General features: G+C 41.9%; 1 protein-coding gene across 1 annotated transcript in view; it reads right to left on the reverse strand.

Annotated features, from left to right (window-relative positions):
- The window catches only part of LOC311135349 (protein kinase C-binding protein NELL2a-like), a gene marked incomplete at its 5' end in the record, with an annotated part of 110,545 nt that overhangs the window by 69,877 nt on the left and 26,413 nt on the right, over positions 1 to 14,255 (reverse strand). Inside the window, 4 exons of the mRNA XM_084169296.1 lie at positions 7,450 to 7,578; positions 7,969 to 8,074; positions 9,564 to 9,655; positions 13,238 to 13,340. Coding sequence (XP_084025422.1) covers positions 7,450 to 7,578; positions 7,969 to 8,074; positions 9,564 to 9,655; positions 13,238 to 13,340 — 430 coding nt within the window. The remainder of the gene's footprint in view (positions 1 to 7,449; positions 7,579 to 7,968; positions 8,075 to 9,563; positions 9,656 to 13,237; positions 13,341 to 14,255) is intronic.

Raw genomic sequence — 14,255 nt, forward strand, 5'->3', positions numbered from 1 at the left:
CTTACTGTATGTATTTTGTTCCTAACGATTCTATGTATTATGATAACAAAAGAGGTGCTCAATATGTCTAGGCAGTACCCAACTTATTGTGACGCTATTACCTCAACAGTAGGAGGGAGAGTCAATGTAACTCCATTTTCTTTATTTAGCAAAGTCTGCTGCCGTAATTGATAAAGGAGTGAACTATTTTTTCATCCGCTTGTTCCTTTATTGTTAAAATCCCCAGAGCCTCCGATTATTTCCAAACGACATGATATAGTCACTCTACCCAAACGGGCCTCTCAGTAAAACAACTAGGAAGCCATTACTATCTCTTCAGAACAATTACCTAAACATTGGTGGGGAGATGATATGCTTTGCTGCTTTTGTTTTAATGGGCAAGAGACAAGAAAATGTGGTGCTCGACATCTTTTAATCTCCTCCAAACACCAGGTAATTAAGTCCTCAATGAGTGATCTTTAAAAAGACCAAAACAAACATGGAAAAGCATCTCAAACTGTTTTGGGAAGCGAGACCATTAACATAATGGAGTGAAAAGAAGCACATTAGGATGCAACAACAGTTCCGTCTCCTTTTAAAAAGCAGAGGCATTGTCTCTTTAACAGGAAAATAACCACAAGTGATAAATCACAGTGAGAATGAAGTGAGAGGAATCATCCCACCACAGTACTTGAGTTTAGAATAATGGACTGGTATGAACGAACTCACCAGACAATGAGGAATGCAGTGTTTAAGTGTGTGTGTGTGTGTGTGTGTGTGTGTGTGTGTGTGTGTGCCATGACAAGCTAGATTAATGCTAATGTGTTTTATGGAATAAACTCCTTGATTATGCTATCAAACATCCCTCTAGGCAAATACTGGTTAAATGAATGTTGTTTCCACGTCATTTCAACAACAAAAATTCAATATGTTGACAGTGAATCAACGTGGGAAACTGATTGGATTTGCAAAAAGTCATCAACATAAGAGAATTTCGTCTTTTTTTCACCCACCCTTTAACTTAAATACAATGACATGGTAATTGTTTTTGTTGATTTCATGTTGAATTCACGTTAGTTGACAACTCAAACAAATGTAAATCAAAACTATACGTCGAAATGACATCTGTGACCAGTGGGATGTTAGGAAATGATGGCGACATTTGGCTGAGGGAGTGAATGGGCTTACTCTCCTTCACAACACTCATTCATCTTGAGAAGATTTGCCTCTTTGCATGAATTAATGAATTACCACCATCATCTGTCATCCTTCTCTCTGCATCCCAGCGAAGGGGGCGGAGGTCTAACCAATGAATAACAGGTACTAGTAGCGGTAGGTAATGCTGACAAACAGAGGGAAGTGTCTCTGCCTGGTGATATTTGAGGGATAGGAGCGCTGTTGTTGTTGTGTACTGTTGCTATTTCCACACTGGCCTGGTTTTCAGCACGGCAGGGTGTTTGTCAGCTCTCGTGGTGTTGGCACGCTCACACACAGAGAGTGTTTGGTGTTGCTGGCACACAGCGGGTTGGGACGGTGCAGTTTGTGTGTGTGTCAAACCTCAGGCTCATCCCAGCAGTGATTGTGATGGGGAATGAGCCATCCCACTGGGTACACACTGGTTGAATCAACGTTGTTTCCATGTCATTTCAATGAAATCACATTGAACCAACATGGAAAAGACATTGAATTGGCGCCTGTGCCCAGTAGGATGCTTTTCGGTAAATGCCAATTAGCCCCCCTCCATCTTGTGACATTAAAACAAGCAGCAAAATGCCACAGGCTACCTAGTTATCACTGGATGGGATACAACCAGTGCTTAATTTAATCCGGCACCTCTCAGTTTTTGACTGTTTTGTTCCGGAAACTATTTGCCAGGATCCGGTAGCTCTCGTGGCATGAAAAATAATTGTAACCGTTTGCAATGTAAATATTATCATAAAAGCGATCAGAGTTAATTCGAGTTGCCTCCTCTGTAATTCTCCTGCCTAATGTGAAAACGTAGATTTTCAGCCCATGCCTGATATTCTAAGAATTGATTTGGGTTGGGCCAGCCCAGGTTTTTGGTTTCCGCAACATTGTAGCCTAGAGACCAACGCGTGGCCGTTGCTGTGGTGAGAGAGAGAAGCGCGCCTGTATCTACCACAGAACTAGAATGAGATTCACTTTCTATGATCTCTCTCCCTCTCTCTGCTCTGATAGACATGAGCCTGCAACTCTCATCTCTCCAGCGTTACTTCATCATTTATTTCCTTATAGAATCATAGTTGCGGGAAGGATGCTGGAGGTGCTGTAGCATCCCGGATAAATTGAAATGTATTTGCCAAAGTTATAGAATTACAGTACTATGGTCTGTTCAGAAATAAATGAAATATTTCAGAATACTACTAGGCCTATAATTTAACCACAGAGGATCAATATCTTAACAACAAAAAAATTGCCTAGCTGTGGATTGTGTGTAGCCCAATCACAAAGCATAGCCTACTGTAATAATATAATAATAATATAATAATAATACTGTCACACCCTGATCGGTTTCACCTGTCTTTGTGCTTGTCTCCACCCCCCTCCAGGTGTCGCCCATCTTCCCCTGTGCATTTCTACCTTTGTTCTCTGTTTTTCTGTTGCCAGTTCGTCTTGTCAGGTCTTACCAGCGTGCTTTCCCGTTTTCCTGTTTCTCAAATGTCCTAGTTTTCCCGGTTCTGACCATTCTGCCTGTCCTGACCCCGAGCCTGCATGCCGTCCTATACCTACCTGACTCTGACCTGATTACGAACCTCTGCCTGTCCTGACCCCGAGCCTGCCTGCCGTCCTGTACCTACCTGACTCTGACCTGATTACGAACCTCTGCCTGTCCTCGACCTGCCCTTTGCCTGCCCCGTGTTCTAATAAATTATCATTGAGAATTGTACTATCCGCCTCCTGTGTTTGCATCTGGGTCATATCCTGAGTCGTGATACCTACAGTCGGGAGCGCACAGCAAATCTGTCAGTGAACAGCATGCAGCCAAAACAAGCCTTTCGCAATATTTCAAATACAATCGCGGGAAAACACAGGTTGGTAAGCAAATGGCTCCTGCTGAAAAGAGAAGACTAATCTGTCTGTAGGCTACCAAAATATTGTATCAACTTCCAAATAGGCCTATTGAGTGAACAGCATTGTTTTACATAGTAAAACAAGAGAGAGAAATAGGCTTTTGGCACTAGCGCAACGGCCATCACCGGTGAGTGAGCTGCGCATCATTGGGTGAGTCAGTGAAGCTGGGAAGCTTTTTTAGGACTACAATTTCATATTGTACAATATGTGTGTCTCCACACACCTAGGCCTAGGCTATTGATGGATTCAAGATGAGGTTGTTTTTATTGATCTCAGATTCTCAGTTTGTCAGTGTCAAAGTAGCCTGTCATTTCGATCATTTGTGCGGTATTAAAAAGGATTCTGCTAAAGTCTCCAGTCAAGTAAAATGACGTAGAATTGCATGAAATTAGTTTATAAAAGGCCAAAAAAAATTCTGACCCTAGCCTAAAAATGTTCTTGCCCATGTGTGCAACCTCTGCAAGCGCCTCTACTCTACTACTCTATGCCACTACGCAAATGCGATGATATGCATGCAAAACATACTCTAGTTGGATCAATTTTGATTGGTTTGCATTTTAATGCCACCAATGTGCAAATAGTGATGGTCAAAATAGAGAAGCATTTAGAATGATGTCCTTTTGATCTTGAACAAAATGGTGTAATTAAGCCTGTGTGAGTAAATCATCTAAATAATGGAGGTCTTAGAAGAAAAGAGGCACTATACTCATTTTCAGATACCCCAGAAAAAACGTGAAAACAATGATTTGAGTATAAGAAAACAATGCGAGCTGCTCCTTGCCTTTTCTCCTGTGGTATTACAATACTAATATTAGCTTCAACCTTGGGCGCTTTACAGATTACTCAATCTAGAGCCAATCACAGTCTGTCACTTGGCCACAGCAGCTTGGCTTTCACTCTAATAGAGATGTTTAATACACTACCCATCACATGGATCTGTGTTGGACGATACACCTTCTACATGACTGCCTTCTGAGGGAATGGGGCCCTGTGCTTTTCTGTCTGAGAGAACAGCACTCTATGAGCAGAGAGAGACTGGGAGAGGAGAGTCTCCCCCTGAGGCTCTGCTACCACTGCTTCTATAAAACATTTACACAGGAGTGATCTCATAGGCTATGTTCAGCACATCAGTGACCTAGGACTGTTTTAAAGAGCCAGTGTCTGTCTTTTCCTGAGATACTAGACCGATCTGATGCCAACCTGATGGCTGAAGGGAATTGTATGTGTACACGGTGTACTTTATGTACATTGTGTGTAGCACATAAGCCTGTCTATTGGAATCCATCTCATGTCTTCTGTGGTCTGATACTGAGGCTGACAAACAGCTTTTCCATCTGTATACTGATGCACACCAACCCTCACCAGCAAAATGGTGTAGCTACCTTTGTCCCAACTATTATATGAACACCAACATTCTCATACACTTGTGTGATCCTCAAAACAACTATGTTGGCGGTTCCATTTCTTTTTGCAGGGCACAATTCTCATAGAGTAAGTGATTTCCAGAAGCCCCTCAAAAAATCAATTGCTTTGTGAGAATAACATCAGAAAATTGAGTCAATTTTGTCCCTCTGCAGTTTCAGAAGAAATTCTCTTCACACCCCCATCCAATTTCATACAGGGACCTTGGTCACTCTCGAGATGAGTCGTGCTGCTGGTCTGAAGAGTCTGTGTCTGTCGACTGGTTCTAACCACCACTGTGTTGAATGACTGTCATTGAAACAACTATAGAGCTTATCCATTTCCAAAAAACATACCACAATACTGCTGTTGGATGATTCAGCATCTTGTCTCAGGGGATACTGGCTACAAGTACATGTAAGTGAAATTAGAGCCAAAACCTACATTGAAATAGGCACACAACTTCAACCTTCACGTTTACCATGGGTGTGCAGGACCTTGGACACGTCTTCCTCCTAGATTTACAAGTATTTACCAAACTTCTTCCCTCCAACTTAGAGTGGGCTAAAGCACCAGTCTCTGCTGGCTTAAGAAGCGGTGCAGCCTGTATGCAGTGGAGGGAGGTGGTGAGTTGAGGTGGTGGTGGTGCCGTGCGGCAGGAGCTTAACCTGCAGCCCAGAGACCTTACACTCCATTAATTTGAGACAGGGGGCTGATAGCATCTTCAATTATGCAGATTCCCTGATACATTGTAATTACCTGACCAACTGGTCATATTTAGCATGTTAAAACAGACTGAGAGGAGGTCAGGAATGGCTGTTCTCTTTTTAACACGTGCCTTTCCATCCCTGGTTATCAGAGCCAATGAACATGTAACCAAATACATCGCACTGATCTTGCTGAAGGTGACAGAAGAGAGAAGTTGGAGGGAATTCATCAGCTTGGTAAAAGTAGGGCATGTATGCATACAAGCGCGGAGTGAAGCAACGAAGATGAAAGGGATATGGAGTCAAGATGGCTTATTTGCACTAGTCATCAACGTCATCCATAGATTTAGCTACGGGAACCCACACATGTATTACTATGAGTTGGGTAAACACTGTAGATTTTACAGCCCTGCAGATGGAGAAGTCGTCACTTCTTTGATCATCTCAGGAAGATTCCGTAAAGTAAGAAGCAAAGACGTATGTGAGAATTTCCACTGAGGAAGGGAAGGACCGGCGAAGACGTGTATGTTATATCATGTTTATTTGCATGTGTTGTAGTAGGCAGTCCATGTGATTAAATTTCCTTGAAGTATTAACACATTTTCCAATCTTCAAAAGTGGAGGGACAAATCGCCATAGAGTATAAAGCATCTGTTTTTATAAGAAAACAATCATGAGATGATCAAACACATTGGGTGCATTGCAACCAACAGGCAGAATGTAGCGATGTGCTATGCATTACAGCTGGATTTCTTCAAACGCTAATAACAGAGAGATTACATGCACTAGCGTATTAAAGCAGACTTGCTTGCAACCAAAAACCCACAAGAAAAAACCCAGCAGATCATTTGATCTCTTGTTGTTACCGTGTCAAGTGATTATGACAGCTGCGTCTGTTCTCTACTCCCGCCCCAATGAAATATCGACCTATCAGGAGCACCGGAAATCGTAAGGCTGATGAACGTAAACAAAATCTTATTTGAGTATGAGAATATAGAACTAGTAGGTCTATATTTCATTAAAACGTTTCACCTTAAATTGCAAAATAATATAATATATGCCATTTGAAATAACTATCAGCCTGCATTTTCATTTGATAAAAAAAATATAGATTATAAAACTCAATCAACTTGATTTAGTTACACATTTCGAATAGTCCAGGGATATTTTATCTTGATAAGAAATAACCGAACCAGACCATTTTCTTTTAGAGACAGTTGTATTTAATGGATTACATAAACTGAAAACAAATCAAATGTTAAGAGCTACACCAGCATTAGTTTTCCATTCATACAACGTGTCGGGTAAATTGCCACAGTAGATTTGCTGCAGTAAATGAGGAAACACTTTATTTCAGTTGTACAGAATGATTGTCAAATAGATCAATCGCCCTTAGTCTGTTCAAAAAGTAGGTCCAAGTTGTTTCGATGATAATACCCACCAGATGGCGAAAATATCTTGAAAGACTTTGGTAGCGCGCAAGACTAATGTAACACCGACATCAGCTTTTAGGGAGCGGTAATGTGGTAACCAATAATGGTTGCAATTGAGATCAGCTGTGCGGGTGAATTTAGCACGTATTGATGGTTTAACGAGAGATCAGCTGGGAATAATATAGTGGCCATCGATGGTTGGAATTGGCCCCATGTGTTTTACTAGAGTTAACACCATGGCCTGAAACATCAGTGTGGCCTGCAATCAGCAATGAATATTATGGCCTACATGATGAATAGCACTACTTATGAGGGTCTCTGCTCATGAAAAATCACTCATGCATTCTTGGCAGTGAGACAAACACAGCTAGGGGGCGTTCTGTATTTTCATACCAATACACAGTAGAGACTGACCAAAAGAAGACAAAAGCATACAATGATTTGAGTATGTCAGTGAAAGTAAGTCCCTGGATCGGACACTTTCTGACTTGCTAACTGGTTGAACGCTGCACGTACTGTATATAACTACAACCACTTAGCAAGTCGGAAATTTCCGAGTGTCCTAGTTCCGACTAGCACGTGAACGCAGCATCCGTACCTATGACTAATACCTCTACACAAATTACAGCAGACAGTCTGTCTAACAGTATGTCATCTCTCAATGTGTTGGAAGATTTCATTTTTTGCAACAAAATAATTAAGCTGTCACAAATACCTCACAGTTCAACCAAAGTGCACAAAATGAAAAGATATTCTGCCAGTCTTGGAGGGAAACGGTTCAATAGAAGGTGTTTGTTATCAATTCTATTATTCTTCTATTAGAATCCTTTGTGTACCTTCACAGTATGCGTTGTCATCTCGGAGCGGGTGGAAGCCATCCTTGCAGCTGCAGCGGGCCCCAGCCTCCAAGTTGATACAGTCAGAGTGCTCCACACAGCCGTGGCCCTCCGCACAGAAGTCATGACCTAGGGCACAGAGGTCAGAGGTTACACACAGGTCACTCCTCTCAGACTGGATTTAATAGAGTCCAGGTGTTTTTTTTTGCAATGGTTCCTGTAATTATTTGCTGATTCTTTTTAGGTTTACATCTGTAATGTAGAGCAGTGGTTCCCAACCTTTTTAGGTTACTGTACCACCAACTGAATTTTGCTCTGCCAGGAGTACCCCTGAAGTACCCCCTCATCTGTATGTTACCAGTAGGCCTATGGTCTCATGAGTCTTCTCAAGTACCCCCTGTGGATAGGCCAAGTACCCCCAGGGGTCCTAGTACCTCTGGTTGGAAACCACTGATATAAAGTTTTACGTTTTAATGTCACTTCCACAAGTACAGTGAAATGCCTTGTATTTTTCAATACCTCTGCAGACTTTGCAGCACCTGTCGGTGAGGTTGACCTGCTCGGACTCTGGACAGTTGAGCTCAGGACAGGGGGTAGTCACGACGACCTGATGCATAGTCGTGTCCTAGTAACAAGGAAACAATGAGAAACAATATGAGACACAACCTCATAAGGGTTAGATTAGCTCAGCTGCTGGTTTCCCACAGATTTGATAAGGCTAGAATTTAATCAGAGGCAATTAGGCATCCATTGTGTGCTTCCCTCTCCACTGTGCACAACTTCCCAACTAAAGTTACATAATGATGGGTCAATAGCAGTAACGTATACATATTTCAGTTTAGTTTAGCGCTGCTGCGCTGTAGTAAGACTCTGCATGTCGATTCACTTATCTATTGAGGTTTATGATAACAAATTGAACAGAGAAGGATATGAAACCAGTGTAATTGTCCCCGATTGTGTGATTAGACAGAGTAAATGTGATTAGGGAGCTCCCTCTCCCACCAGCTCTTTAACATCCATCTTCAATGCCCTGGCTCCTCTCCGCTCTGCCTACCTGACTGATGCTGATTCATGATCATTAACATCATTAACACACGACCGAGAAACACTCAACCAGAGAAAACCAACCTAATAAACCAACTCAGAACACATCTATGACTAGCTACGTTCCACACAAGGCTAGCTCAGCCACTATAAAGATAAATCAAATAGTTGTATCTCTATGTTAGTCAGCTCCCAAAACCAGCAGCACACTGCAAAAAGACAAGTAATTTATATTTTGTCAAGATATTTTTCTAGATACTTTACCTCAATCATGTTATTTTACCTTAATTGTCTTATTAGGTAAAATATCTTGAAAGATACCTTTAAATAAGATATATTACTTGTATTAAGCCATTTTTAGGTTTATATAAGAAAAAAACGAAAGAAAAACAATTATCACTCAATATAAGATATTTAGGCTTGCTTACCCAGAACGCCGGCCTGCCTGAGACTGTGGGACCAGGATGACTGACACTATCCCCATTACACAGTCCTTTGATCTGCAGCCTATGTCTGTGACTGTGTCTGTGTCTATATGTGTCTGTGCCTGTAGCTATATAAGAAAGCAGTTTCAGTCACAAAGCAAGGGCTGCCAACGGGCCAGGTGTGTGATCTCAACATACAGCCATCAGTCTCACACTGCACAATCTATATGGTCATACAGGACTATAGGAGATATATTTGATGATGATTGATCAAAACATTGATTGTCATGCTGTGACGGTTTGGTCCCCTCCTGGAAACTCAATTACTCAGTTCTGCCCATTTACTTTCCCCATAGAGAGCATAAGAAAAAACAGATCAATAAATGTAGCTAATGTTGACGGCCGACTGCAGTCTCTCATTCAGGCTTGATTTAGCCTCTGGCCTGAGGAGAGCAGCTCTAGTCTGGAATCACTATTTAATGAAGCTGTCATACACCCTGTGATGGAAATTAATACACTGTAAGTGCTTGGTTGCTTGAATTATTGTGTCTTTTCATGGAGGTGTGGGAGTTTGTTTAAACCAAGTAGTGCTGTAGGTAGAAAAACACCAATAGTATGTTTTCATGAGGGCTGTAGTGTACTCACCCTGCACTCGTACAGCTGGCATCTGCCAGAGTTGTCACGCACCGCTTTCTGATCTCCCTCCACCAACTCTTCTTTTTTGAACAGGCATACCGCTGGAAATAGACATACACAGATACACACACAAATGGCGTGCGCACAAAAAAAAGGCAATATTCAGTATACTGTGGTAGTCTGTGGCAACCTGCTGTGGTGAAGCCACATAGGGACAGACATGAAAATCTTTCTTATCAGAAAATAGAATGGGAGCATTGGACTTCAACATCACTTGGTATACAGTATGACTGTGGGAAAGGCGATAATCTTACTTGGGCAGAAAATCATATTAAATATGTCAGTTTGATGTGGAGGTTTGAGTGGATAGGCTACCTGGTTATCAGAATTGTTGGAGGAAAGCACTATATAGGCCAAACCCTAAACCCCAAGCAATTTTACCCATCAATCAAACTGTGAATTATTATATCTGCACAAGAACTAGTCAAACTGAATAAATTGATTACCAGGAAAAGCATTGATGAAGTTTTGAAAAAGCTATTAAACATTGCTCTTGACAACTCATCAGAACCAGAACCTAGCTCCCTGCCTCCCGCTCCGTGAGGAGGTAATGTACAGTAGGTGAACAGATAAGGTTTTAATTTGGAAAGGGAGTCTTCCTTTGTGTCTCTAACACCAAAGCAAGCTTAATGAGCCCTGTCTTTGTCTACCTCAGTGCTGTACACAGAGACGGCAGAGTTAAGGAGGATTTATACCAGTGTGTTGATGTCAGATTAGGATGCTTACAGGCCTTTCAACCCCCTCCGTCCGTCACAACGCAGTGCAGAGTTGGGTAGGGAGAGGGAGTGTTTATGCCAACACAGCCTGATTAGCTAGCTAAGCTAATGGATTCCCTTTGATAAAGAGTCAAACTGAATATGGTATGAAGAGTTTGACTGAGTCTGATTCCCATGGATCAGCTTGGGAGTGTTTGTGTGTGTGTTGATGACGTGTGTGTGTGAGTTTTGCAGTGAGTTTAAAGTTAATTCAATTTACAATTGAGAAGATGTACTGTGCAACCCAGGCCTCTAAAAATATATATGTCATACAGCGAAACCAGCTCTTCTTAATAACAAGAGCCTTATTGAGACCAAACATAACGTTAAGAGAACCTTTGAATGTGTGACATACAGTATGCATATTTAAGAGGAATGTATTCTCAGGGACTATAGTGCTCCTATTGCTATTTAAAGGTAAACACATCACTCACTACGGATGTCATTTCTGCCAATAGGAAAGAAATGTGGAGGTGAATAAATCTAATATTCTTTGAAATCCATTTCTTTGTTGAAAAGAGAAATTGAGAAAGATATGAGTGATAAGGCCCTGTATGGCTTGCGAAAGTATTCACCCCCCTTGGTATTTTTTCCTATTTTGTTGCCTTACAACCTGGAATTAAAATTGATTTTTGGGGGTTTGTATCATTTGATTTACACAACATGCCTACCACTTTGAAGATGCAAAATATTTTTTATTGTGAAATAATCAAGAAATAAGACAAAAAAACAGAACATTTGAGTGTGCATAACTATTCACCCCCCCCCAAAGTCAATACTTTGTAGAACCACATTTTGCAGCAATTACAGCTGCAAGTCTCTTGGGGTATGTCTCTATAAGCTTGGCACATCTAGCCACTGGGATTTTTGCCCATTCTTCAAGGCAAAACTGCTCCAGCTCCTTCAAGTTGGATGGGTTCCGCTGGTGTACAGCAATCTTTAAGTCATACCACAGATTCTCAATTGGATTGAGGTCTGGGCTTTGACTAGGCCATTCCAAGACATTTAAATGTTTCCCTTTAAACCACTCGAGTCTTGCTTTAGCAGTATGCTTAGGGTCATTTTCCTGCTGGAAGGTGAACCTCCGTCCCAGTCTCAAATCTCTGGAAGACTGAAACAGGTTTCCCTCAAGAATTTCCCTGTATTTAGCGCCATCCATCATTCCTTCAATTCTGACCAGTTTCCCAGTCCCTGCTGATGAAAAACATCCCCACAGCATGATGCTGCCACCACCATGCTTCACTGTGGGGATGGTGTTCTCGGGGTGATGAGTGGTGTTGGGTTTGCGCCAGACATAGAGTTTTCCTTGATGGCCAAAAAGCTAAATTTTAGTCTCATCTGACCAGAGTACCTTCTTCCATATGTTTGGGGAGTCTCCCACAAGGCTTTTGGCGAACATGAAACGTGTTAGCTTATTTTTTTCTTTAAGCAATGTTTTTTTTCTGGCCACTCTTCCATAAAGCCAGCTCTGTGGAGTGTACGGCTTAAAGTGGTCCTATGGACAGATACTTCAATCTCCACTGTGGATCTTTGCAGCTCCTTCAGGGTTATCTTTGGTCTCTTTGTTGCCTCTCTCATTAATGTCCTCCTTGTCTGGTCCGTGAGTTTTGGTGGGCGGCCCTCTCTTGGCAGGTTTGTTGTGGTGCCATATTCTTTCAATTTTCTTATAATGGATTTAATGGTGCTCCGTGGGATGTTCAAAGTTTTGGATATTTTTTTATAACCCAACCCTGATCTGTACTTCTCCACAACTTTGTCCCTGACCTGTTTGGAGAGCTCCTTGGTCTTCATGGTGCCGCTTGCTTGGTGGTGCCCCTTGCTTAGTGGTGTTGCAGACTCTGGGGCCTTTCAGAACAGGTGTATATTTACTGAGATCATGTGATACTTAGATTGCACACAAGTGGACTTTATTTAACTAATTATGTGACTTCTGAAGGTAATTGGTTGCACCAGATCTTATTTAGGGGCTTCTTAGCAAAGGGAGTGAATACATATGCACGCACCACTTTTCTGTTATTTATTTGTTTGAATTTTTTTAAAGAAGTTATTTTTTCATTTCACTTCACCAATTTGGACTTTTTTGTGTATGTCCATTACATGAAATCCAAATAAAATCCATTTCAATTACAGGTTGTAATGCAACAAAATAGGAAAAACGCCAAGGGGGATGAATACTTTTGCAAGGCACTGTAGGAGGATAATAAGAATGCAGCGCTAGCTTCAGAGTCTGATAGAAAAACATTCTCTCTGTGTAGATACGTGTTGAAACAGAATTATTTATCTGAAAAGAACACATCCACGGGCTAAGCGGTTATTGATCAAATAAAACATACAGACATTTATCTTAATGTTTCATGGTCCGCTCAGCCAGACACAAGGCTACTCCAACAGCATCCATTTCATAATTCCGTTATTTTTTTCTCCAGATAAACATGTTTTTCATGTTTTAATTCCTCAACTTCAAACAAGTTTTTTTTTTCTATCTGAAAGTCCAAGATGAGCTCCTCCGGCTCATACAGTTGCATCATCCTGTCTAGTGTAAACAGGAACTAGTTAATCTCACATCCTGCGACCCCTGGTGTCTGGTTCCCATTTGTGTCAACGTGGCCACCTGTGTTGAGAAGCTGGCTGTTGAATAATGTATATGCAAAAGGATGGAGCATCTCAGGAGGCGTGTTGGGGAGCAGCTTAGCAATGCAGAGCTGTGGTTAGTTGTCAAGCAGCCTTTGTGGAGTGTTTATGTGTGTATGTGTGTGCATACGCATGTGTCCATCTGTGTGTGTGTGTGTGTGTCCGTCCATCTGGGTGCGTACGTCCATGTGTGTACGTCCATCTGTGCATGTGTGTGTGTTAAGACATTTCACTCACGTTGGCATGCCATACAGCAGGCGCCCTTCATGTAGGCAGGCGTGGTGCCCGCTGGGCACTGAGGGGGAGGGCAGGAGATGATCTCACACTGCACTGTGCCATTCTGTGGGAGAGAGAAAAGACAGGAAGTCACTGAAATTGACAGGCAACAGTATTAAACACAACCTTCTTCCACAGGCGTCAATTGGGACTTTAGGACCATGCGGACGCCTGGCAGCGGGAGGGAAGGCTGTTTGTAATGTCTGGCTCGCTTTATGCAGAGCAGAGATCTGTATATAATGATGAGAGGCTCATGTCTCTGCCCTAACAATGGGAGTCGTTGTCCCAAAGGCAGGAAGGCAGGCGACAAGCTTAGGTCCAAAATTATCCAATAAAATGCATTGGGCTTATTTTGGACAGATTTTGGTGAGAGTGAAACCTCTTGCATTGCCTCATCCTCTCTGTGGAAGAGCACATCTACACAGCTACAGGGACCAGCGGGACTTTTTCTCAACACATTGCAGAGGTAAAGATGGCTGTAGTAGATGGCTTTGGCTAGGTAAATGCTGTTTGACTTGACTTGAAACTAAACTAAAGTTTTAATCCCGGTGCTGAGCTAGTGCATAGCAGGCAGCTAATTCTTGTATGACATGTGTTTGTAGAATGGTAAGTCTCCTATTGACTGAGGTGAATGAAGCTACTGCTACACAGTGATAATGGCTGGAGTCAATTTTGCTTGTTTTGCTATTCTCCAAATTGCATTTTAGAGTTTTTAAATGAGCGTCCATTTTTTTAAATGCCCCCCCCCCCCCACTCCCTGTCACTTTGCCATACCCTAGGTTAAGCTGAAATGATGCCCCTACCTTCTTCCCATAGAGTCTCTATAGGAGAGGTCAGAGGAATATTCAGTTTTAAGGATTTAATAAGTATGAGGTGCTTTTATCTCTAGCTCTGTAACTCACCCACATTCCTGCCCGAGAATTGAACTCTACTCAAAGAAACCTGGATTTGACTCATCCACTATAATTGATACCATCTT

Source organism: Coregonus lavaretus, assembly GCF_964263955.1.
Source record: "Coregonus lavaretus genome assembly, chromosome: 9".
Taxonomy (NCBI): Eukaryota; Metazoa; Chordata; class Actinopteri; order Salmoniformes; family Salmonidae; genus Coregonus; species Coregonus lavaretus.